A 27,300-nucleotide genomic window follows, 5' to 3' on the forward strand; every position below is an offset into this window, starting at 1 on the left:
CGTGACACTGGTAAACACTTGCATGACAATGGTGCTGTCCCGCAGTCGGCCGGCCCGGGCCGTGGCTGCTGCCATTGTATATTAATATGGATGGCAGTGTATAATTCATAGGGCAGGATTACTTGGGAGTGCTGGTCCCAGGCCTGCTCCCAGCACTGACACAGTGAGTACTAACAATACTGGACATGCCTCGCTCTCCGCTGCCCACCCCGACGCCCATTATAATAATATATTCAAGGATTAAAGGGGTTTTATCTTAGAGACCCATGAATTATGAATGGGAAATTTCAAAATTTAATTGCCCCGAATTAAATGATTCAAGATAATGTTTCTTTTATAAATTCGTAATAGGGCCAGGGGGCAAAGAAGGGGAAAAATACATTAAATAACCCCCCCCCCCCCCCCCCCCAACAAAAGGAAGAAAGGAGAGGAATAATAGGAGGGTGACCTTGTGCCTCTGGAGGAGGAGGATGGCTTGATCCAAAAGACGAGGAGAGGAAAAGTTGAAAAGAACAACACGACACAGCAAGGTGAGAAATGAGATGAAGTTTAATCTCTGGCTGTTGGATGTTGACAGCTTCAGGACAAGTTTCCTTACCCACTCTAGCTTTTACTGTACAATCTGGGTCTTTTTTTTTTACGCTGATAGAAACCCAGAACTACTGCATACGGTAAGCTGGTGAGGAGTCCGATTTGGCTGGATAGCGACGTACCCAGGATTTGTTGAGTCTATGGTTAAAGCTAGGAGGCTCGCACAAACTATGGTACAGAGGTCTTTAGAAAAGCAGCAAATAGACTGAAAATGTCACCAATAAGGTTGGTAAAGAACATGATTGCATAAAAAATACAGATTTTGTGATGGAAAGTGCTCTAGCCACAGAAAGACAAGTGACACATCAAACGTGATACAAAACAGGCTTATCATATTACAGAATGTGGTACAAGTTGGTATTACACATTTAGCAGAAATTTGACTTTAAGTTGAACTGAGCCTAATTTTGCTCATATTAGGGCATACCATTTGAACTGGGAACATAATGGTAATATTAAGTCTGCTAAATCTTCATTACTCAACCGGTTAACACAAGCCAAAGCTGAAAAGAGAGAAGAAATTAAAAAAAAGTAAAAGCGTACTGACAGTGCTTTCTTGTTTCTCATACAAAAAGGTGTCATGTTCAAAGTCGCCTCATTTCGAGGCGGTCAAACAAAACCGGCCAACTGGAAAACTGATCCATGCAAATCATCATCTTGTCTGTTAAATCATGTCTCGTTTGGGTCATCAGTATATATGGCTTTCTCATGGGCAAAAACAATGATATGTCATCACTCCCTTTAAGTAACATCCTTTGATAATTACTGCAGCTTGAGAAATTGAGTACATTCACAACATAATTAAAAAAAACATTCTCATCTTAATTAGGGCTGCAAATATAAATTGACTGAAAATCTCTATTTTGAAAATAAAACGTAAAAAAAAAACAAAAAAACTTCATTTAGAAAGCAAAAATGAGAACCACCTGCCATTTTGGCCTCTGGTCTAGTCAATAACACAATTCAGATTTCACATTTTTTTCTCCCCCGTTTTCCTTCAGTTACTTGGTTTGAAATGATTTTGAGGGAACAAAAAAAAAAAAGGGAAGAGAGGGCAGTGATCGTCTTTACTCAGCAGCACAACCAAGATGCACTAGAGAATACGATTGTCAACTCAAATCATACCAGACATATATGGAGACAAACTGCAGTAATAAACCAACCAATTCAAAGGATTAGAGAGATTTTGGCTTTCTGGAAATAACATTCACCTAACTCCATCGCTTTTTTTTTTTTTCTTTTCTTTTCCTGTCCACCTAGAAGTGCTGGAACCAGTTCCACAGTGTCCCCTGCTTTCTCCTATACCGCCTCGCGCAGTTTGTATCTTAAATGTAAACCAGTGAATCGCGTTTAAAACTCAAACAAAAAAAATCTTTTTTTTTTTTTTTTTATAAAAATGACAAACTGTACTGCACAGAAGGCTTAGGGAGGGGGGGGGGACACACTGGCAGCATTTAAACAACTGGCAAGTTCAGCAGCGGACAACTAACAAAAGCCACGCTGGATGAACGTGCAGTCAAGAAAAGTTCCGCGATGTTAATTAAAATTTATTTCAGCTTCTATATTTCTGAGTCATTTAAGAGACACAAAAATAAATAAATAGCATGGGCTGTGGCAGTAAGGAATAAGATTCTAGTCACTGTTCTCTTTGGGATTCTCTTCAGTTCGATTGGCACTTAGGTCGGCCGCTTCCCTTTGGCCCTTCTGGGTTGCATTAGAACTTTTAATAGAGTCCAATGTTGAGTTAACATCTTCGCTGACCTTCTCCTGAGTTTCCTCTTGCACTGGGCCAGTGTCTCCGTTCGCCTCCGTCGGGGGGCTGATATCCATCTCGTACACCGCCTTCCCCCCGTTCAGGAGGTGACTGTGCTCCTCCACTTGGATCTCCTGGCCCTCCTCGACCTCCTCCAGCTTGCGCAGGATGATGGGAAGCTTGGCGTCGGCGTCGGCGTTCTCCAGCAGAGCGATGTCGCTCTCCTCGTAGCGGGGCAGCGGGGTGCCCTCTTCCAGCTGCTTCTCAAAATGCAGCCGCTTGGCCCGCCCGCTGGCCGACGCCTTCTCCAGGATCTGCTTCTCGGCCAGGCGGAGCTGGATGGCCACGCGGGAGTGGAGAGACAGGTCGGGCTTCTCCAGCATGGAGCGGTCCTCCTGGAAGAAGGATGAGTAGGGAAAGATAACGTTGAGGAGAAAAGAGACAACGAAAGAAAAGGGGGGGGGGGGGGGGGGGAGCAAAGATGGCAAACGGAGACCGACCTCTGAGGTGGTCTTGTAGGTCTTGAGGAGCAGAGCGGCTCGGGTCTCGAGGAAAGTCCACAGCTTGATCTCATTCTCCCAGCTGACGGGGAACTCGCTGTTGCCCAGGGTGAAGATCTTGTTGATGGCGCGTTCTCCGAGCAGGTAGTCCTTCAGTTCCTCTGAAATGGAAAAAAGGAGGACCACATCTAATCAAAGAAAGAAACAAAAACCAAAGGGGCAAGAGGTAAAGAGGTAAAGAGTACGTAAAGGACATAAGACATGCAAGCCTACAGAAAGGCAGCAGTAGACCTCGTCCCATTAATTCATGGTTAGCGCCTCTTCATCAAAAGACCGGCTTGCGTCACATGGAAGCGGCAGGTCAGGCAGAAGGCTAAACACCGTTTTGGTCAAGATTAACACTTAGATTAAATGTCATTAGCTGTGGCTCTGTGTAAAAGGCATTGACACCCCCCTGGTTAACTATTCATTCTTCTGAAACCTTTAGCCTGCTGGCTTTGATGTGCGGAGTTCAGCACGGCTTGGTTACATGGGAAGATGAAAGAGCTGAATGCCAGTGCCCTGGGTGTGTGTGCACACTATTCCATCATGTCACATCTGTTAAGAAATGTAGACAAACACACACACACACACACACGCGCGCGCACACACACACACACACACTGTGATAGACCCCCGCCTCCCTCCACCTCCAAAGGCGTTGGGGCCATTTTAAAAATTAACATGCAGCGAAAAATGTGAATAATATATCAAGCGGGGTCCTGAAGATGAGTCCTCTGACAGAGGAGGATGTGGCCTTGTGTGGTTGGGGATTTATGACACCGGCGCCGTTCTGCATACATGCCGATGAATATTGCAAACCCCCAGCGGATTGCTTCTTCCACACATCTGGTGGCCTGCCTTGATCAATTAACCAGCTAAGGAATGGACAGGCCTTGCTCTTCCCTCTCTTTCTCCCTTTACCTCCACCTCCTTCTCCGTCTCTTCCCTTCTGCCGATCAGGGGAGGAAGCAGTCGCTTGATGGTGGCCTCCGAGGAGTGTGTTGGAAACTGTGGCGTGCTTTGTTTGAGAGTGTGTTACCGCGTTTGTGGCTCAGGGGTTCCGCCGGGAATGTCCTAGCGCTGAGATATAAGCACGTGTGTGTGTTGGTGTATTTGTGTCGGTGTCTTACCCTCCGTCATGCAGAAAACTCTTAGGAAGGCTAGTAGCTGGGCTGAAATGGGGGGCTCGTTGCAGTGCAGAGCAAAGATACTGGACCTAAAAACAAACCACAACCAGTCAGTCAAACAGATAAAAAAATTTAAGAAAAATGGCACTTGTCCTGCCATTTTTCCTCATTAATTACAAATGTATGCATCAAGTTGCTCCCAAATCTAATCTCTGCTCTATAGGAGGCACCTGTTGTGTAAGTATGGAGTTCCTATCATGTATTGTTCTTGAGTTACTGTGTTAACAAGAATGCATCTACACACAGACAGACACACAAAACTATCTATGAGCACACACTAGTCGCATATGAAACACCTCATATAGTTGTAAGATACAACTCATATGTGTGCAATAAACCTGTAATAAATAGAATTTGTTCCTTGGATCAGAGACTTTCATAACATCTACTGGATCAATGTCATGTCCCCATTGTGTTTGAACAATAACTGTAATAATACATTTTGAACTGATATGATGATTATACATTTAAGTATTTAGATAGCCATAAAGCTTCTAAACTATGTTATTTCCTACAACTATCCTTTTGATTATTACAAGTTTTGTTGCATCTTTGGGAAAAGATAAACCACTTATGCTTGAATCGATGAAGGTGCTGGAGGTATAAAATATGTTGCAGCCATTTGTCTCTGACCTTCCTAGTGGTAGTAAACCCAGGTTTCAGTATAAGACTTTGGCAACATAAGGTGAGAAAAGGCTAAAACAGGCCAGGTAAGATGATACCCGACAGAAATGTCATGTACACAGTCAAACAACCCTTTCTGGGGTGTTGTATGAGAAGCCAAATTGGTGGAATGTTTGAGATTTTACACCCAAATAATCTTAATTTCATAATTTCATTGGGGACATCTTCATTTACACTACTTTGCCCAAGATCAATCGGGCGTATTTCAGTTTTTACTCCAAACACAACAGCGGTCAATCCCCTCATTTTATCCTGACTCCCCATTTTATGTATTTCTTGGAATTGAGAACGTCAACAGTATGACAGAAAACATATGAGAGGAGCGTGATCCAGGACTCAGCAGAATCCATTCCGGATCATAACATTACAGACCGAGGTAATTTCGGAGAGGGACAATATTTTCCTGCATTTTCAGCAAAGTGATCGATGTGGCGATCGGTAGCGCGGGGTCGACATTATTACACCGCACAAACGCATTACGGGAGCCGGCTCTCCACTGTTCCTATTAAATTATCCCTCTGTCCATCGCTCCGGTAATAGAGCATCCAGCCGAGGAAAAGTTAACTCTTTATAGAATGCTCAAATGCAACTCAAAGGGCATTTTAACATTTTTTTTAGACCCATTTGCCTCAGCGCAGATTGCAGATCTGTAAATGAATAGTAAAACGTGTTCACAACTCCTCCACTTATCAAACTGTGTGAAGTTAAAGAAATAAAGTAGAGGGAAAAAAGGACTAATTTTCGAGTTGTGAAAAGGAGGCTGAAGATGGCAGCGGCTCGACGTACCAGTCAGGCCTGACAGTGCGGCTGTTGCTGTTTCCTTTGAAAATGATATATCACCATATCTGTCAGTTTAATAGAGCACCCCGGCAACAACGGGGATTGTTTCATTTAATTTCCACTGTTGAGATTTAGACTGTCATCAATAAGAGATTAAAAGGCGTCTGATTAAAAATGCCGAGCAGAGAATGCTGCATAATATTAAGGGGCTAATGATAAAATGATTAAGCTTCTTGGTGATGAAAGTGTTGGGGCGGATGGTAAATTGATACTTGGTGGGGCGGGGGGGAAAAAGAAAAAAAAAGAAAAAGGAGACCCGCTGCAACATTTATATTATGTGTTTCAATTATGCCAAAGGGGGGCCTAATTGTTTGAAATATTTACTGCGGTACGGGGAAAAAAAAGTGAACGACGACTATATGAGGGGATTTTAAAGCTAGACGTGCGCCCGAAGCTCTCCTTGACCCATATTAATAAAGCATTTTAGAGTAAGATGTTAATCCGAGGCCAGTTCGCAGATTCAGTCGCTGCAAAGGTTTAAAAGCTCATGAGAACTGACCCTGTGATTGTAGGTAAGTAGTCCATTCAAAAGCTATTACAGTAATTCAAAGGGAAAGTCTCCAACTGGTGGGAAACAGTTTTTTTTTTTAGATGGTGATCAAGTCTGGAGGACAGAATTTTAGGTGGCAAATTCCCTTATTGCTCCTAGACCCCAAGGCACATGCTGGGAGTCACGAACACGAACTTCACTCACGAACGTTCGTCCTCCGACTAAAAACCGCTGAGAAGAAAAATGACAAAAAGAGGAGGCGCAACGTACGCTGGGATGCCGGCTCGTGCCAGGACCTCGGCCTTCATGGCGTAGAGGCGCTCGCTCTTGCTGACGCCCAGCTTGATCTTGACCCGGTCGTGGGCGTTGTCCTGGAAGAAGAAGCCGTTGTGGATGACGAACTCGGCGTTGGACCGCGTGCCGTAGAAGATGTAGATCTGCGGGAGGAACACACCATTGGATATTTTATTAAGAAAGAGCAAAATACTTGGGAGCAAAGTACACGGCACTTATTTCTTTTGGATTCCCATGACAAAATGCAGAGGCGGCAGATATTCTAGCCAATGTCTACGCAACGTAATCTACGCCGACGCGGAATTCTTTAGAGATTCCGCAAGATTTGTCCTCAGCCTGCACAGCCAATTGTCCGACTTCGGACAGCCATGCGTTCAGTCATTTGTTTAGAAATGAAGCAGAAGAAATGGCGACCGAAAGTGCTGCAAACGATGACGAGGAATTCGTGAAAAAGACTGGTCCAACTTCCATTATACGGACATGGCTTTATTTAAAAAGTCAGACCAAAATATATAAAAAGACAAACGCTTGCTCTGCAGTTCAAACATCGCTTTCTCAAGCATCACTTTTCTAAAGGCTATCCTTATGAGAAAAAAGTGAATTTGCTATAACTGTCTCTATGAAAGGAAATGGTTCCCTTTCAAATAGTTGAGAGAGAGCTTAAAAGAAATAAAAAAATACTGAAATTTTAAGAAAAACAGAAAATACCATGATATATAGTTATTGTCCATGCTTCAAATTTTCAAAAAAATTAAAAAAATAAATTTATATATATATATATATATATATATATATATGTATATATATACACACATACATACATACATACATACATACATACACACACACACATATACATATATGTATGTATATGTATATATTGTGATATTCATTTTAGGCCATACCACCCAGCTCTTGTACCGCAATTATTTCTCCTATGTCTAAACTGTTGTTAATCACTCTACACTTAAATCTGCACTATGCAAGTTTTGCCCATTGGCAGCACCAAATGGCAGCGAGAGGTAACTGTTCGAATTTGGAGGACTTCATTACCCAGAAATCCTGTCAGGTGATGCCTGTATACTGCATACAGTACGCTCCGGTCTGTGATCGCTTAATACTGAAGGACACCAAAAGGACAAGAATGGCAAAAGATCCGACGATTACAACAAAAAGTGGAAATGTCTTCTTTTGAGGTAACTTAATACCTTGTTTTTTATTTTTATTTTAAAGATGTCCAGAAAATATGCATTTTCCAGTTTTGATTCATCCCTTCCTCTGCGAGTAAAAGATGTCCCACTAGCGACCATACCTGAAACCCAAATAATAATAATTTATGCAAATAGGGTGAATCTATGGCATTTCAATTTGTTTTCAAAAAGGAGTGCAAATGACTGAATCTCCCGTGATGGAGAATACAAAGAATCCAGACCCTGCTCACATACAGATACAACACCTTACTTCCTCAGTTTATAGATAGAGAGACCGGGTGGAGAGAGGGAGGGAGAGGAGGATGGGAAGACCGAATGAGAGAGAGAGGAAGAGGAGGATGGGAAGACAGAGAGAGGAGAGATAAGACCAGAGAGGAGAGGAAAGGCCTCCATTGGCCCCAGCGGTGAAACCGGGATCACCTCGCTGTCCCTCTGAATCTTATCAAATAATTCCTGTTGTAAAGAGTGAGGGAGGGAAGGAGGGGACGCTTGGCTGTCTCTCTCTCTCTTCCCTCATTCTACCTCTCCGTCTCGCTCTCTCTTCCATTCAGCTACCAATATCAACAGGATAAGATAAGAGGTCTGTGTGCATGCGGACTGACTGGGAGACATGAACATGGAAACAGAGAGAGAGAGAGAGACATAAATGCTAGTAACATATAGAGTAAATGTCTCTTCACCTGTTCGTTCTCCTTGTAGTCCTGCAGCGCCACACATTCGCAGCGGTCGTCCTCCAGGTTGTAGCCGGTGGTGATCTGAGGATCAACAAAATGTTTTCATATTATAATATTGTAACCATATTTTCCTGTGATATTTAATTTGACCACAGTATTGTAAAAATAATGCCCAGAGGGTGCGAGTCGCCCATAATGTCTGTTTTTATCATCACAGATGCCAGAATTCTTGGTACATCGTCTCCTGCCAGTAGGGGGCAGCACCATTCGCACCTTGCTACTGCATATTGTTTCATCTCTGACTGCCCCATATCTTACATTGTGAAATATAGGAAAATTATTTATAACTGGACTGCAAAATTTGGAGAAAACCAGATTGTTGACATCACACAGAAACAAGTTGTGTGATATTTGATGTGATATTTTAATAGAAAACAGAATTTAAGAGGGATGGGACGATATATATTTATCTCACGATATGATTCGATACGTGATATGGGTTCACGATACATATAATCACATTTTTGTATCGCGATATATTGAATTTCGATATATCGTCACAGTCTTGAATATAATACCTTCAACATTTACAAATCCCCCGTACATGATAATATCGGGATACCGCCCAACCCTAGTGTGTGTGTGTGAGAACCTACCAGTCCGTTGGTGTGGTTACACATGTCCCAGAGGGGGATGAGGGCCAGGGTGACCCGGCTGCCGTCCTCAGTAGGGATCTGGTTCTGACGGGTCATCACCGAGGAAACCGCCCACCTGACAAATACAAGGGTTAGGGTTAGAAAAACTCCCACAAAAAAAAAAAAAAAAACACAGAAAATGAGTGAGACCCTGATTCTAGTTTTGACTACAAGCCATCAGTTCAGTTTTGTCAAATCTGAACCCGATTTTCTGTACATTGCAGTAGCTTTGAATACAGTCCTGCAGTCTCAATAGGGGTGGCCACAAGAAGTTGAATCCTCAATTACCTCAAACATACGCTGAAATCAACTTTGAAATCCGGATATTATGTTTTATAAGAATGGATAATGCACAATAATTGCTTGAATTATTTATTAACTTGAGTTAAATAAAAAAAAAAAAAAAAAGTCTTGACTTAAATACACTGGTTTTGGTTAAACTGTTGGGCGATTGTAGGAAAATATGGCCCATTTTTATTTATTGCAAATAAATGCAATTATCATTAGTTTTAGACATCGCCGTGCTAGGATTCAGGATGGAATTTTGATGTAGCATATCCTAAAAACCAAAACAAAAATATCGTTTGGCGTTTGTCTTACTTCATTTGCCTTACTTTTCAACTCTGCCTTAACTACAATCACTGAATGTAAAGAATCTGTCAATACCTATAGCTTCATAGCTGCTTCAAAATGTCACTTAACTTAAAAAAACAAGACTTTTTAAGGACCTGTATATATTCTTGATACAGTGTGAAATATCGCATCGTAACCCATAGTATCAATATTGAATCGAATCATGAGGTGGACAATAGAAGCCCTAATTGGTCTTGTTAAAAAGAATGAAAGTGGCTCCTGGTTTGTCGGCCATGACGATGGTGTTACCGATGGGAGGGAAGACTTGCATCAGATGAGAGGATGGAGAGAGTAGGGAGGATGAGGAAGAGGATGGAGGTAGGAGGATGGCGAGAGGAGGTAGGAAGGAGGGAGGAGGATAGAGGAGGAGAAAAAAAGGGAAGCCTCGCCATAAATTATTCCCTCAAAACGTAATTTGGCTCTTAATAAAAGAACGATGAGAACAAACGCTCCAATTTTCCGCGACCATCCCCGTTTCCTGCCGTTTGCTCCAGATTCCAGGAACAACACAGACTTACACACACACACACACACACACACACAAGTAGAAGAAGATGTGAACAATTTGAAAACAGGCCACGGTAGGTGCCAGCACAACCCCCCACCCTGCACACACACACACTTCCGCTGACCTGTAGTCGTCGAACGTGAAGCTGTCCTTCAGGGGCAGTTTGCTGGCGGTGGGATGAGTCTGGGGATGGAGGGAGAGGTGGAGGAGAAAGAGAGAGAGAAAGAAAAAACACAAATCAGTGTGAGGAATTTCATTATGCTGGTATGCTGAGAGGGGGGGGGGGTGCTGCCTGACAGGGACGCCTAACAAGAAGGACTGGGAGTAGGGGGCCACTGCTGGGGTGCGTGTGTGTGTGTGTGTGTGTGTGTGCGAGAGAGTGTGTGTGTGTGAGTGTGTGTGGTCCGTCAGTGCAGGGTGACACTCGCCCCCCCCCATACATCACTGTCAACTTAATTTGTTGTGGCCAGCAGCCGTCATAAATCTGCCTCATCAATTTGGGCCTGACATGGTGTGTGTGTGTGTGTGTGAGAGAGAGAGAGAGAGTGTGTCCATCGATGCCACTGGTTTCTCCATTTAAAGCCACAGCCACCACCTACAAGAGTCATTTGCAAACTGTCCTGAGCGAGAGAGGGAGAGAGAGAGGGAGAGAGAGAGAAAGAGAGAGAGAGGGAGAGAGAGAGAGAGAGAGCGAGAGAGCGAGCAAGAGAGAGAGAGCGAGAGAGTTCAGTGGATTGCATAATGAGAGAGGAGACAAAATGAAAGAGAGGGGAGGACCAAAGAATAAAAATAAAGAGACCAAGAAAAAAACACAGGAAGAAAGGAAGAGTAAGAAAGAATAGAGATAGAGCAGTAGAGGTGGGAGGAGAGATAGAAATAGTGCTCAGTGGTAATAGAAGTGTCTATGAGGAGGAGTTGGTTCTTTCTGTTGTACATTAAATGTAGATTGTCCCGCTGGTCAACTTAGCTGTCAAGTGATGAGAACATAGACACCAAAATCATCCATGTGTCCCTGGTAGATTGTTGGTGGTGCTCAATGCTAACACTTTAGCACACACTATGTTGAGTGATAGGAAACCACTAACATTAGCATTATCCAAAATACACAGGCTGGCCTTTAGTGAGAAAACTTTGGTAGTGTTTTTTTTATTATATGGCCTGTAGATTCATACATTCTAAAAAATTATTTATGGTTTATTTTTGGAACCATTTCAAGTGTGCAACCCCGTATTCATCTTCTGCGCGGTGATTTTTAGCTGTACACAGTCTTCCATTGCGGACTTGTATCCAGACAACTCCTCCTCTCTGTATTCAGATTCAAGTAGATAAGAGATCTGTGTCAATTAAAAACATATTAAATATAAGAAGTTGTCTTCATTATTACCACAGTCCATTCCAAGTGTCAGTTATACAAAACTAACTTTTTTTGACTAAGTAACTAACCACCTTCACTTCCTACAGAAACAGGAAAAGTAGCCCCTGCTAGTTCAAAAAGCTACATTATTTTTGTATCAAAATGATGTGTATATTGTACCAATCTCCTACACAAAACTGCCACACTTAGCCTTATATTATACGGCTAAGTGAATACTTATATTTCACATTTTCTCACTTTTCAGATAATGCTAGTGCAGTGCCCTACAATCCTCAACAGTCTATGCTAAAGTGTTAGCATGGAGCCTACTATCACTCAACATAGTCTATGCTATAGTGTTAGCATGGAGCCTACTATCACTCAACATAGTGTATGCTAAAGTGTTAGCATGGATCCTACTATCACTCAACAGTCTATGCTAAGGTGTTAGCATGGAGCCTACTATCACTGTACGCTAAAGTGTTAGCATGGAGCCTACTATCACTGTACGCTAAGGTGTTAGCATGGAGCCTACTATCACTCAACAGTCTATGCTAAGGTGTTAGCATGGAGCCTACTATCACTGTACGCTAAGGTGTTAGCATGGAGCCTACTATCACTCAACATAGTCTACGCTAAAGTGTAGCACAGAGCACCATAGCCAATGATATATTGAGGACAAATGGATGATCTTGGTGTCCATGTTCTTATCACTTAACAGCTAAGTTGACCAATGGCACAATCTACCAAAAACTCACTGTATTCCTTCAACTCTTCCGGTTCAACTTGGCTGAAACTAAACAACACAGAATTCCAGAAACACTCATCGTCATCATGATCAGGATCAGCGAGAGCTCAACACCACCATCCAACACCTCACCTCCTAAAGACACATCACACACACACACACACACAGCTCAAGGTAAAATAGACTGGTCACATCATATTTCACCTCCTGGGGTAGATGGCTGGTGTGTGTGTGTGTGTGTGTGTTAATACAGAGCGTCCGGCAGTGACGCTGATTCATCCCTACAGGTAAGTGAGGAGGATCACGCTTGTCGAGCTACACAAAGTGACCAGGCTTCCGGCACACACACACACACACGCACACACACACCTAGAGAATGAAAACAATTATCTTTGCTCTACTTGACTCTCACCCATCTAGACCAGAAGGGTGGAGGGGAGGGGGGGGGGGGGGGGGGGGGGATTACCAGCCTGACTCCCCTTCCCCCATGCTGCATCATGCTGTGTGTATGACCCCTACCCTCCAACATATCTGTTCTTAAGCCTAGGTCACACAACACGATTTTAACGCTGATTCTAGCCCCGACTGGACCATCTTGACTGTTGGGGTGAGTCTGGGCCGGAGGGGGTGGGTGGGGGGGCACCCGGGCCCGACAGGCGCTCAGACGATACTGTAGTGTGAGTTCATGATGCCTGACTACTCCAGACCAGTCAGAGCCGGAAAATACCTTTTCCAATGCGTTTGATTTGGTCTGTCCAGGCTTGTGTAGTGTGAAGCGGTCCAATGCTGCATTCCAGAGATGTCAGAAAATTGGGAATTCCAACTTCCCACTGGTAAAAATGCAAAGGAACAGCCCTTCAGGTTGGAATTCCGAGTAGGTCTTTTAGACTATCCGACGTCATGCCAACATGTCAGAATACACTGTAAACGCTACACAGCATTACTTTTAACATGTTTCTAATCCTCAAAATAGATTTAAGTTCAGATTGTCAGCAATCGCATGACCTTAAATCTATCAAAACACCTGTGTTGTGAATGGTTAAACATGAAAATTTTAAATGTAAAGCTGCGACAAAAGTTGCTAACATTCTATACTAACTATCTAATGTTGCCAAATATCATTGGCATAATGTTAGCTGTTGCATGGGGACAGAATATTATGTTGGGCTCCCGTTTTTTCCAAGCTAGACCACTGGAACACACGGAGGATGGAATTACAACCTACCAGGTGGAAGTTTCCCAGTTCCAACCTAAACTCCACTCCACTTGCTTCACTCTTGATAAGTTAATATACAACTCTATGTGGCGGAATAAACCTCATAAAATGGAATAAAATGTCAATTTGCCTGGTATGCAATAAAAAAATTAAGTCTTATACAGAAACATCAATGTTTCCGTGTAATAACGTCCGTACAGTAAATGTATACTGAAGCTTCTGTTCATGAAGCAAGAAACAATAGAACACCTATTTAGGGGCAGCAGAGTGCAGGACAATATGCGCTGATCAGCTGCTGTTTCCATGGAACAGACTGAGCGGATGAATCTAGCTTAAAGACTTCACCCACTACAGTCCGAGCCAAATCTACATGAATCATTCAGATTTGTGTAAAAAAAAAGCACCAAAATTGGTACCCAAGTACAGTTTGATGCTTAAAAATTCTCAGAATGTGAGTCATCACGAAAATGGTACTGATCAGCTATGGCGGACATTGTCTTTCCTTCTTTACCAGCAAATGGGTTTTCCTGTATATCTGTGAAAAGATCGAAAAAAAATATGCCTACGTCTATGTTTAGATGGCCAAAAGATTAAAATAGTGCTATGGAAAACATCATAAACTGTGCATAAACTGTGCATCTTGAACATTTATGATATACATCGTGCACTGCTTCAAGAAAGTTCTTGACATTTTCATGCGCATTTCCCAAAGGATAACGTGACACCAAATTTTCAAGAACTACTTGAAGATTAACATATATTTAGTATACCATCACTGTAAGGCATCACAAGTCGATTACAGGATTCATCAATTTCCTGAGCTGAAAGCATAACAAGTCGACTGACGCATCAATTTTACCTCAGATATATGGGTTATATAGCCTTCGACAACGCACTTCATCTTGTAGCATTTGGATTTTGAATGTACATATTTCTATATATGCTTTGTAATGCTGCCATTTCAGTAGAGCTGTGACTGATTGGCTGCCTCGGCGGTGTGGGCTGGTGTGTGATATAAACCCAGCTGACCATTATATAGCCTAGGTCAATAGTTTTCACCTTTAGAGGTGAAATATTTACTGCATTTGCAGGCTCATAAACCTTTTGTGTTGTGGGCCAAATGCCTGGGTTATGCTTAGAACAGTGCCTATAATGCATAGGGTATTACTGTAGACTACAGCATATGCTCAAGTTTGATACAGTCTAATAATAAATATACTGGTGAAAGAGAGGTAGCTTTATGTATTCATTTTCACAATAAGGGTTGGGGTAAAGAGAACATGCCTTGATGTTGTGGACACACCTTCAACCAGACAGCAGGAACTAACCAGTGAAATCAGCTGCTGTAGTGTTTGGTTGGAGTGAAAACCTGCAGGCTCTCGGGCCTTCAAGGCAGACGGTCATTGATGTAGAGAAATTGCAATTTTACAATGTGTGGCCATCAGGCATACGAAGAAATGGCAACGTTCTCAGTTCTCTGAAAATGTTCAGAGGCATAAACATGTAGACCGATTTTGGTCCTTTTATGACAATCTAAACGATCCATCCCACTCATGAAGGGAAGGAGAAGGCATGGTCTGTGCTAATGTTGCTGGCGTTGATGTTTTACACAACCATTACATAAAGTAGGAAAACAGCTAATACATCAACCCAACCGTCAATCAAAATGACTGGCTGGTGTTGCATGTGTGTGTGTTCTTATGGAGTAAATTTTACTAGGTGGAAGCAAAGAAATCAAAAGAAAACCTCAGTAAAGATAGAAGAGAAAAACCTTGACAACCAGACGTATTCAGTTACAGTTTCACTGGAGGACCTGTAGGAGATGGACACAAGTGTGTAAAAATCGGTAGAATGGTGGCCTATCTGTACACACACACACGCACACACACACACGCTGAGCTCTTGGTGCATTAGCATCAGAAGACAAGGGTCATCCATCATGTGCCACTGTGGAGCGTGTGTCTGTATGTGTGTGTGTGTGTGCATGTGTTGGAAGGGGGTGAAGGTATGGGTAAAGGGTAGACATGGGGGGGGGGGGGGGGGGATCAGAGAACGAGCGAGTATATGAGACAGAGACAGTAAAGGTAAAGTCCTGTTAATCAATTAATGGATAAAGACTCCACAAAGAGCAGAGGCTCATGGGTATTGTGTAAGCAAACCCTAACCCTAAGCTTTCAATACTGCAAACTAACACTTCAGTCTAGATGCCTCAACAGTTTGGAAATCCCCAACATTCACCAATCACCTACCAGCCAATGAGATATTTATAGTAGAACAGGACTCTAAATGAGGGTTAGGGTTAGGGTCTTAAATTTAGATAATTTAAGACTTGAAGAGATCTGCGGATACCAGAAAGAAACAAAGTTATGAAGGAAAGACAAAGACAAAGAAAGAAAGAAAGAAAGAAAGAAAGAAAGAAAGAAAGAAAGAAAGAAAGAAAGAAAGAAAGAAAGAAAGAAAGAAAGAAAGGAGGGAGGGAAAGAACGAAACAAATCAATGAAAATCCTCAATGCAACTACAGGTTTCTGCAAGTTAAGACCGTTTTAATACCAATTTGAATAAAACCCCTATAATAAGTTTGAAAAGTAAAAACAGTAGCAGTATCAGCGTACACTGTCCACGCAACCAGGTAGATTTATCACTTAGCAGTTTTAAAACCTTTGAAACACAGTTCACCTTATTTAAGAGCTTTTAAGAGCCTTGAATTATGAGGAGGGTCTGGGCTGTGTGTGTGTGTGTGTGTGTGTGTGTGTGTGTGTGTGTGTGTGTGTGTGTGTGTGTGTGTGTGTGTTTACATGCAGGAGTCACATCTATGTCAGTAGTAGGTCTGTCTGTCTGTCTGTCTGTGTGTGTACATCAACATATATCAGCCTGTGTGGCGGATCATACATCCAACACACCGGACAGAGAGAGGGGTGGGGGGTGGAGAGAGACTGAGAGCGAGAGAGAGAGAGAGAGAGAGAGAGAGAGAGAGAGAGAGGGGTCTTTTTGAGGAAGGTACATTCAGGTCAATTCAATTCAAAGCCAATGTGACAAGCTAATTTTCCAGCCCGGTCATCTGAGGAGGAGGGAGGAGGGGGGACAGAGGGGGGAGGGAGGAAGAGTGGAGGAGGAGGGGACAGAACAAGAGATTACAGGAGGAGGGAAGTGCGTGCGTGCGTGCGTGCGTGCGTGCGTGCGTGCATGCGTGATGAAAGGAGATGTATCGAAGACGAGGGGACAGGACACACACACCTAACTCACACACACACACACACACCTCCATGAGCCCTCTTTGCCGAGTTTCCATCTCAAGCCAAGCGCAACGGAGAGCTGAGAGTGTGTATGTGTGTGTGTGTGTGTGTGTGTGTGTGTGTGTGTGTGTGTTAGGTATTGTGAATGTGTGTGTCGCGAGAGCGTCTCCGTTCCTGATAGGAAGAGTCGAACTCTGAGCAACATCATTATTAAATACACCACTCTAGTCGCTCACACAATCCCATCCAAACCTCACAGTTTGATGTAGTCTATACTGCTGTTAGACTGTCATGATGCTACAGTAGCTATGGGGACTTTTACACGTTTTAAAATGTAAGAATTAATGAGTCTATAATGCTAATAGGTATAAAGAGAGACTGGTAGCATCGCTAGAGAGTTACTTGCCTACCAATGACAGAATACATTTCCATTATTGAGAACATTTTACAAACCATCAGATCTAAATCCATCCATCCATATATCTAGGTCTACCTATAATCCATTATCATTATCCATATTCATTCATCCATGAAGCAGGAGGTCAGCCCTGCATGCTGCTTATACTACATCAATAGGTCAAGCACAGTGCAGAAGTCACTGTAGCTGACTGGTTAATAATCTTCTACCAGAAAACAATCTGAATCCTCTGAGATCCAAAATCATCATCATCATCCTCATCATCATCCAGGCCAGAGTCTCACCCAAAGAAACCTGCAGGGCCAGGTGGAAAAGCTTCACAAACAGCAGTTGGACCATGGGACACTAAAACTCTCCATTGAAACCAATAGAAATGAAATTAACAACATTTAGACTACAGTATGTGACATTAAAACTCTCCATTGAAACCAATACTAATGAAATTAACAGCATTTAGACCACGGGACACAAAAACTCAACTGAAGCCAATAGTAATGAAATTAACAGCATTTAGACCATGTGACACGAAAACTTAGCCTGGTAAAACCATCCTGATCACGTGACCTCACATTCTGTTTCGCTCCACGGAGCAGTCTGGACTTCCAGCCGCCCACATTGATTTTTTGAAATTACAATGTAACCGGGCCAATCAGGGACTGCGTCGTAGTTGATGACGTAACTGGGCCAATCAGGGACTGCGTCGTAGTTGATGACGTAACTGGGCCAATCAGGGACTGCGTCGTAGTTGATGACGTGAAATACAGGCCGCCGCTGGCAAAACAGTAATGCCGTCTCCCGAAGCAACAAGCGGTAACGTTAACGTTAGTAGAGTAAACACAGCCATAAGTGCAGTTATTGCAGAAATAGACTCAATAACAACAATTAAACAAGAACAAGAGTATGCACTAGCGGAGTTTCTCGGCGGAAAAGACGTTTTCGCCGTTCTTCCAACTGGATTTGAATTTGGATTCGCTGATTGGCTGAAGGAGTTTGTCTGTCAAGGCAAGTACTCCCGCCCACTGAAATCGATGTGGGCAGCGGGAAGTCCAGACTGATCCGTGGAGCGAAACAGAATGTGAGGTCACGTGATCAGGATGGTTTTACCAGGCTAACTAAAACGCTCCACTGAAACCAACAGTAATGAATTTAGCAGCATTTAGACCACGGGACACAAAAACTCTCAATTGAAGCCAATAGTAATGAAATTAACAGCATTTAGACCATGTGACACTAAAACCAATAGTAGTGACATTAACAACAGTTAAACCACGGGACTCTCAAAATCCCCATTGAAAACAATAGTAATGTGTCACTGATTAAAGCACTGGGATTCTTTTCCCATCTCATTGAATGAGGTTATTCAGAATCCAACACTGCCACCTAGTGGCCTGAGACAGTATGATAGTATGATAGTGAGATTTCAGAAAGGAAAACATGATTAGGGGTAAACATTTATCTTACATGTTAAAAAAAACCTTTATATAAATTAAAAGCTTCCTATAAATCTCGTGGAACTAATTAAAAACGGTAAACTAATCAAACAAATTGAGAACAATCTGAGACATTCTATTAAAAACCCGTCTGTCAGCAAAGATCCAGTCAAAAACGTATATTATGATGCCTGTTATCTTGACACATGCAAACCTTTAATTTCCCTTGCCTGTCCATCATCTAATTAAAACAAACACCTAGCCGCTGACAAAAGGAATGAATAATTTGGGAGACACATTTTCCACTGCTTCTTTGATATAAGGAAAAAAGAGGCTGACTTCTAAGAGAACGGTTGTGGTGTTTTCTGATCAAAGCTGAGCTGAAGGGAATTGTCATTTTACCATGCTTCAGTTTAATAATGGGAAATTAGCATATTCGGAGATTAGCATCCCACTATCTGCTGTCTTGGAGTGTTAACCAACATTTCATCATAGACCCTAATCACTCTGCCTACATCTTATTTACATCCTCTGCTGTCTGCTGGCACGTTAAACCGGACAGAAAAAGTCTCGATGTGATTGTTTTCAAAAGTTTCCCCAAATTGATTTTCTTCTAAAAATTCTCTTTCCAAATTGAATTAAATCATTGGCATCTGCTGATCGTGACATCAAAATCACTTTTTTAAAATGAACTAAAAGTTATGCTTGTATTGGGTCAAAAGCACACAAGACACAAGTTCTGCACAATAACCTTTTATAAATGAGAAAAAAAAAAGACTATATCAGTGATTATAACCCTCAGTCCAACTATTAGACCACCAGTTATCCTGCTGCTGGAGGTTTCCTCCTCTCATATGAGGTGATGTGCTGCATTTTTCCAAATCAATCCTTTCTGTTTTAAATCTACAATTTGGTAGACGGTCCAATGCCTCCCCCTCCTGGTCATGGTGGGGTACTGCAGGCTCCCCAAACCCCTTCTGTATCATTGCTGCTTATCAGAGAAACGTGGGGGAATTGAGTTCAAGAGGCCACAGCGCACTTACTGCTGCTGCAAAACGTTTCAACTCCATTCTACTGACCCGAGAGAGGGAGAGAGAGAGAGAGAGAGAGAGACAGAGAGAGAGAGAGCCTTTGTTGAGGATGTAACATTAGCCTAGCAGGCCTTGCTAAGTGTATGCTAGCAATAACATTAGTTGTCAAATTAAAGTAGCGAGCAGTGACCGTAGGGATTTTATTTTATTTTTTATATTTTCACATGGCTTTTCAAAACTTAAAAACGCGGTGACGGTTGTTTTGTGTGCTTTTGTTGCTATTGGCTGTCTTTGCTTCATAGTAATACAGACGGCTTGTTAGCCAAGACGCTCACAGCTAGCAAACACTGAACTAGCGCTAAGCTAGCTTTCACTTTCTTGGAGTAAACCGGCAGGAAAGGGAAGTTCTGGTCCTGATAGTTTGAATTCAGTCTTACAAATGAAGACCAATAAGACAGAAGAAGAAAATATGACATAGAATGTTGTGTTGGTTCAAATGCATGGTTAGATACACACACACGTTACCGACAGTGGTGTAAACTGCTGCTTGTGTAATGTTGCATTTTGCCAGTCTTCTCAGGAACACGTTTCCATGTCTGTGTGTGTGTGTTCTCTGTAGTGTCACATGTCACTGAATGCATGCATGTACTTATATGCGTGTGTGTCGCATGCACACCACTCACCTGTACCAGTTTGTAGAAGTAGGCGTACTGGCGCGCTGTGTTTTTATACTGGCTCAGGATGTCCTGCACGGCCTGCGTGCCCAGCAGGTGGCGCACCTCGTCCTGCTGGTAGTACAGCGGCGTGTCGTAGTCCTGAGGGAGACTGCGGATGTACGGCAGCCAGGGTGACGACGGGTCGGCCCGCTCGCACAGCAGGTGGAGGGCCAGCGTCACGTTGCCCATGGCCTGCAGGATGCGGTCCTGGCTGTACAGAGGACCTGGAGGGGTACAGAGCTTATTTAAATACTTGACATTTATATATTTTGACTTTCGATTTTTGGTCTATTCTTATTTAGATTCTACTCTTCTTTGATGTATCCTATTGCTATTTGTGAGGATCAATAAAGTTTCATCTGATCTTAAAGTCCTCACCAAGTACAGAGTTCTGGGCCGACTCCACCGTCATCAGCATCTTCCTGGGAATCCACAGGAACAGTTCTTCTGCCTGTACACACACACACACACACACACACACACACACACACACACACACACACACACACACACACACACACACACACACACACACACACACACACACAGTGTAAGCATCATTACATCAATACACTGCCCACAGACTTGCATTGATTTACTAAACTCTTCAGCATTTTCAGCACTGGAACAGGAATCTCCCGGGGAGAGATGAATTGGAGTTGAGCATTCAAAACCCCCAAATCCTTACAAAAAGTAAAGAAATAATGATTGGGTGCCTCCCTTGGGTGAGCTCACCTTGATGTCCTTGGTGGCCCGCAGGCCATAGCCTTCCTTGCCGAAGTTGGCCACTGTGAAACCGTCGCAGGAAGCCCCGCTGTCCCGAGCCCAGGACATCAGGTCTGAGAAGTAGTCCTCCCTGCCGCCATCAAACACTACCGACATACCTGACCACACACACACACACATACATATTACAGTCACAGAAAACACACAGCGACAACAAAGAATACATAATTCATCTCAGGTTGTTTTATTCTGACACATAGAAGCCTGCCGCCGCACCTTCTTCACCAATAAACCAATCCTAGCCTATAGATGATTGAATGAGTGAACCACAATGTGTGTATGTGTGTGTGTGTGTGTGTCTTACCCTTCTGTTTCTTGCGGATCTTCTCTACCAAGGCTCGGATCTGGACGTACTCCTCCCACTCCTTCCCAGCAGAGGGCGCTGCACTGCTGCATTCTGCCGAAACACATCTTAACTTCAACAAATAACCTTAACTTCACCATAACACCTTTAGTTAACCATACAGCAAAGCACTCCTTAACTTGACCATGACACCTTAACTTAAGAGTAATTTAACACCAAACCCAAATCTGTGTAAAGCCTGACATTTAAATAGGTAAAAGGCATGCTACTGAAATGGCCATCTGCTATTGGCTGATCTTTGGTGCCAGATAATGTCACCACCTGTTGTACTCTACAGAAGGTGACATCACCTGGTACCAACACCCTAACCACACAGCCAACCTTACCTTAACTTAACAATGACACCTTAACAACAACCCCTTAAGTTGACTTAACCATAACACCTTAACTTGATTTAACCATAACACCGTATGTTAACCACACAGCAAAATGCTATACAGCATTCTAACAAGAGGCTGATTCCATGTCAGCATTACTTCCTCTCAACTTTACAGCTGTCATTACCAAACATGAACGAATTGCCATGTTGTAAATCAGCAGCGGATTGTTTTATGATGATGAAATTACGAGGCACCCACAAACGGAGCACTACTGAAGTCGAATATGGTGTGAATGCTTGAGGAACAATGTATCGTTATAGTTTATAGTTATCTTTATAGTTATTGCTCTAGGTGTGAATGGGCCTTAAGAGGACTGTAGTAACTCATGTTATTACATTACTGGATCATTATTATTACATCATCAGTTAATATTATAGTCATTACAGCCGTTATGAAGTAATACCGGCTGGTTAAGTGGCCAAGCGTAGTCATTTAACAGCTATTTAGAATTTTAAAATTGCAATATCCATGACTTTTTCCAGATGCACTGTCTGTACAAAGTGTTGTTAGACTTTAAAACTGTGCAAGAAAATAGTTATATTCATTCTTTCTTTTCTCTTAAAACCCCCCAAATCCACTTATTAGATTATTAGGCAATTCGTTACATTAAAAGGTTTCACTATATTTTTTAAAGCAATGTTTCATAACATTTTGAGAAGTTACTATATCTGACAGATATGACATTATCAGTTGCTGCACTCCTTTAAAATGTTGTGACTGTTGTCCATTTCTTTGACTTCTTAGGATGTGTTGGGTGTAGGGATGGGACGATATATCAAAATGCAATATATCGTGATACAAAAATGTGGCAATACGTATCGTGGGGCAGAAAAATGAATGGCGATATTAGCTCCATTATATTCTGCTGTAGTAATCACAAATGAGACGGCTTGCTCATCACAATTTCACAAGCTCTCCATCCAAATTATATTATTGTCACTTTGTAATGGCATTTTTAAATTGTTGTTTACATTCTAGCAAGCCAATGCCCATCCCTAGTTGGGTGGAGGTGAACAAGGTGTGTGTTGGTCGGGCGGAGGAGGACCTACTCTGCAGCAGTTCAGAGACAAGGTTCATCATCTCCTTGGGGGAAACCACAGCGCTGGCTCCGGAGCCCGACTTCTGAGTCTTCACTCGACTCTTCTTTCCCATGGTGGTGGATGGACAGCTGGGCTGAGAGGATACAGCGTCATTAGTGTTTGTGTTTAATACTGTACTACTAGCTTTTTGACATGAAAATTGAACTGGATGGGTAGAGTTGGTATTACTCTCTAAGCAATAAAAAAAATACAAGTCTATTCCTTATGTATTCTGTCAACTGCCATGTCGTTTTGACACATTTTTACCGTCCCAATAGCACAAAATGACCATAATATATATCTGCAGGGGTTGATGAATATCAATGACTCAACGATTACTTGGCAATGTGCTGAGATATCTGGCTTCCACACTCACTTTCCAGCCTGTACTGTTTAGGAACAAAGACTCTCATTGATTATGTAATGCTTCCTGTTTAAAAAAGAATACTATAAATTGTTGTTATGTTTGTCCTTTGTATTACAAATGATAAGTAAGAAAGACTGATATCATCTCAAGCATTCCTATCTGCCTTGTGTGTATGATGTAATCTGTATTCAAAGACAATATGATACTGTGGACAGTGATAGGTCAAAGGTCGCAGCAGGCATACAAAAACACCTACTTATGCTGCAGTGGCGGCAAAACGTTGCATTCTGACAACATGATGCTCTTTATCAGTCTGGAATACTTCCACATTTTTTCCCACACTTCACCCTCACTAGCAGTGCTGCTAAAAAATCCATTATTTGATTTTTTCTTCACTTAGTACATCATTTTTCAAAGAGACAAATTCATTAAACAAGCCGTTACATTTGTGTGGCCTATTATAAAAATCGCTAAGCTGATTTGCTGCTTTGTAGTTCCTATTCCACTTTTTCCCAGAACAAAAAGACAAAATGTATTAGTTGAGCCGTTTGCCTCAGACGAAGCATGCAAACCAGACAGGAAATTCAAATAACCACCCAGAGCCGCACTTCAGCTCTTCACTGTTTAAAGTATGTCTAGTAATGAGTTTTTGGCATCAGTCCTGCCGTACTGCCAGGCTACAGCGCCTCAACAATATGTAGGCCACAGAACTGGGCGCAAGCTTTTAAAGCTTCTGTCCATGATGTTAAAAATGACAATACGTCCCAACTTTTTAAAGGCCTATCATTAACTCTGATAGCTTCTAGAAGCTTCGTCTCTCTGATTAGAGAAGAGAAGAAAGGATCCTGCAGCTCACTGGGAAATGGAGGTACAGTGGTGGGATATTTCTGTTAAAGGCACATCAAGCAATCTATGACTTTTATCAACCTCTTATCGGCGACCAGTAGGAATTGCAACAACATCAACAGATTTCTGGCACAGCTATTGAGAAAAAAATAGTCTCATTTCCACAATAGAGAGGAGTGAGCTAGCTAATAAGAACAGAGATTTATCAGAAGCATCTAGTGAGGAAGTAATATATCACAGTGCAAAATCCTGTAATAACAATACTGCTTTATTTGCTTCATTGGCTTGAGAAAGACGCTTAGCCTTTGTGGCTGAACTTCATAGCCATAACCTGCTGTAATGCTAATAGTGAATAGCCAGATAGATAGTAGTCTTCTGTAACACTTACAGGCTAACCAGTTAGCCGTAACGTGCTGTAACGCTAACAGGCTAACTAGTTAGCCAGAGAGTGTGTCAACATCCTCTTTGGGTTTCCATGTCAAAGTCAGTCTGAAACAAATACAAATTTATATTTCAAGATTTAAAATTTATGTTTACAGTTTTGATTACAAAACTGCTTTATTCGACTATATGTCCTTTACTTTTATTTTCTGACCTGCATCTTTTGTAATGTGTTATGTGGTTAAAGCCTTAGCCAACAACTAACACAAAAAACCTACTACGGCTATCTTAAAACAGACTGCAAGGTAGTGCTGGTAGATTATTAAATATTTATCTTTTATGCTAGTTAAGATAAACTGCCAATAGGCAGACTGCTAGCGTAACACCCAACCCACTTCCATTGCCATTAGCAGGCTTAAAACTTCAGCTACCATGTTAAATGGGAATGTTCATTGCAGTCTCAGAACATGGAAATGCATGGCTTGGTTCTCTAGTAATGACCACACATCAATATGAAATGAATTAGAGTCAGAGGGAAAACTGTGCTTCAACATTCATGGCAAAAGTCTACTTAAATCACCAATTCTTTGTTTTATGCAAAATGATTTTGCATAACAGTTGAAGCATGTCTTAGCAATTACAGCTACTAATTTTACTGATGTTTGGTTTGCTTTTAGCAGACCCTTCAAACTGATCTCAGGCCCAAGAACAGTGTCAATATCATGCTGAAAAATGTTAATTATCCCTTAATATCATGCATCTCTACACTCGACTTCAGTGACACATTAATATTTCACTTAGCATGGCAATGACAGTGTTAGGCCTCAGGCTTTTACACCAGCATAATGACAACTTTAAATTGACCAAGTGTCAATGTCCACTTTACGTGGATCAATAAGATTTCCTACTGGCCTTAGCAGGACTAATGTGGATTCTCTTCTCTCTGCAGCTGCTCCCCACATACACACACACACACACACCTCATTTCACAATCCAGACAGATCACCAAAGCAAAAGAAGTGGCCGAGGCCATTTTTGGTAGTCGGGGGGTCTTATTCTGTCCAACAGAAAGGCCCGTCCCTCCCACTCTCCCTACAACCACCACCACCACACACACACCTCTCTCTCTCTCTCACACACACACACACACACACACTAGACAGCTGCTCAGTGACATTCAGTAGCAGTTGTCACTGTAGTCCAAAGCCAGTCACTTAGAAGCAGAACAGAGCTTCAGGCTGTCATCTGCATTCATTAACTTCTTGGGTCTTGCGCACAATGGCAGTTTAAAAAAGTCAAATCCACCCCTCCAGGGAGTATGTGACAGTATTTCTTTTTCAGCCACCCAATAGGACCCAGATTGGGTAACATGTCCCTACAAATAACTTTTATCTAACCCTTATCCTCTCTGTAGAATATGGCACACAGCGTGAAAACTATTCCAAACTCTGGTGGTAAGGTCTAGCTTACTTAGCTATATGATGAAATCACATCTACATTTCTGTAGGCTCGCATTTCGACTCATTAAGCAGTGATGGAAAATTCACAATAGACAGTGAACTTTCAGCTATGTGGAAATCAATGGTGACACACTGTTGAACTTGTGGTTTTGTACACAGTCTCTGGCAAGTTGCAGAAGCAACTCAAACATTTCGGACACTAAAGCCTTTCAAGCTGTTAAATATGTACAAGGCCTCTGTGTTGAAATGCTTTCGCTGAAACCTCAATATAAACTCCTGTCCGGCTGAACAGACAAAGCTTTGAGTTCCTGTCAAAGCCCATTGGAACATAGTTGACCTGCCTAAAAACATAACCAAACATGCAGGAAAGAGCACTGCAATGGAAATTAAGCTTCACAACCTAAGCATTTCAAATGTGGGGATACTTAACCTACTCCTACTGTTCTTCAAAGTAATGACACAAGTAGAACCTTTCCAATTTAGCCCGTTTGTCACCAAGACCTATCTACTGCCAACTTCTCCAGCAAGTATTGCATGTCACGAATGACACTAAAATGCACATAGAAATTAATCATTTTGATACAGTGTATAGTTTCTGTATCTTTATTATAGCAAGCTAGAGTTTAGCCAAGATTTACAGATGAGGTGTTAGCTAGATATCACTGAGGCTAGCTCGGCTACAAGCTGGAACCCAGTAGTTAGCCTGCTCCTCGTGGACCGGCTCAGGGTATTTGTAGCCGTTCCCACTAGGCCAGCAGCTAGCTTACTAGCATAAAAGAATCACGCCCATCCAAGCAGAGACGTAATTGGAGCAGGGCAGGGTACAGAGCCCATTCATCTTTACTGGCTGCTGATCTAACGTTACCAGGCTAGCTGTTAGCTCGCTGTTAGCTGCTAACCTGCCAAGTGATAAAGGATCAGCCTGAGTTTCAGCAGGGGCTAATCTGCTGGATTGGCTGGCTAGGCTAGCCTGCTAACCGCAGCTGACTGTAAAACACATGCATGCAGTCATACTGAATACTATTGGATACCAAGTCAGAACTATACATAACCAAACCATAAGCATTTTTCGCCGATTCAGTCATCGTTACCTTTTCTATGTGACAGCAGCAGTTCCTCTGTTCCTGCACTGAAACCTACCTTGACTGAACCACGCATGTTGATTGGAGTATCCAGGAAATACGCCCACATAAACAACATTTGCTTCCGTTATTCTAATTGGTTGTTTGGCCGCACGTTCTGCTCTACCGGATAGCGACTGGTCGACAACATAGACGCCCTCTGATTGGTGTAAATAATAACAGTTCCCGCCTCACAAGCCTTGTGATTGGAAGTTTACTTTAGATTGATTAAAATGACCATACATGGTAAGGTTAGAGCTGTGGTGAT

The 27,300-nt window shown here is 42.3% G+C and overlaps 1 protein-coding gene across 1 annotated transcript; it reads right to left on the reverse strand.

Moving 5' to 3' along the window:
• Positions 1–531: 531 nt before the first annotated feature.
• On the reverse strand, positions 532–27,029 carry setd3 (SET domain containing 3, actin histidine methyltransferase). The gene is made up of 13 exons (XM_071905383.2): positions 27,003–27,029; positions 22,828–22,951; positions 21,339–21,431; positions 20,984–21,132; positions 20,627–20,699; positions 20,216–20,472; positions 10,227–10,285; positions 8,923–9,037; positions 8,273–8,347; positions 6,358–6,524; positions 4,017–4,102; positions 2,845–3,005; positions 532–2,739 (listed from the first exon to the last, which is right to left on the reverse strand). The coding sequence occupies exons 2-13, from the start codon at positions 22,928–22,930 to the stop codon at positions 2,224–2,226; spliced, it is 1,854 nt and encodes a 617-aa protein (XP_071761484.1). The 5' UTR covers positions 22,931–22,951; positions 27,003–27,029; the 3' UTR covers positions 532–2,223.
• Between the last annotated feature and the right edge of the window lie 271 nt (positions 27,030–27,300).

The sequence above is a fragment of the Centroberyx gerrardi genome, chromosome 17 (genome assembly GCF_048128805.1).
Source record: "Centroberyx gerrardi isolate f3 chromosome 17, fCenGer3.hap1.cur.20231027, whole genome shotgun sequence".
In the NCBI taxonomy this organism is placed as follows: domain Eukaryota; kingdom Metazoa; phylum Chordata; class Actinopteri; order Beryciformes; family Berycidae; genus Centroberyx; species Centroberyx gerrardi.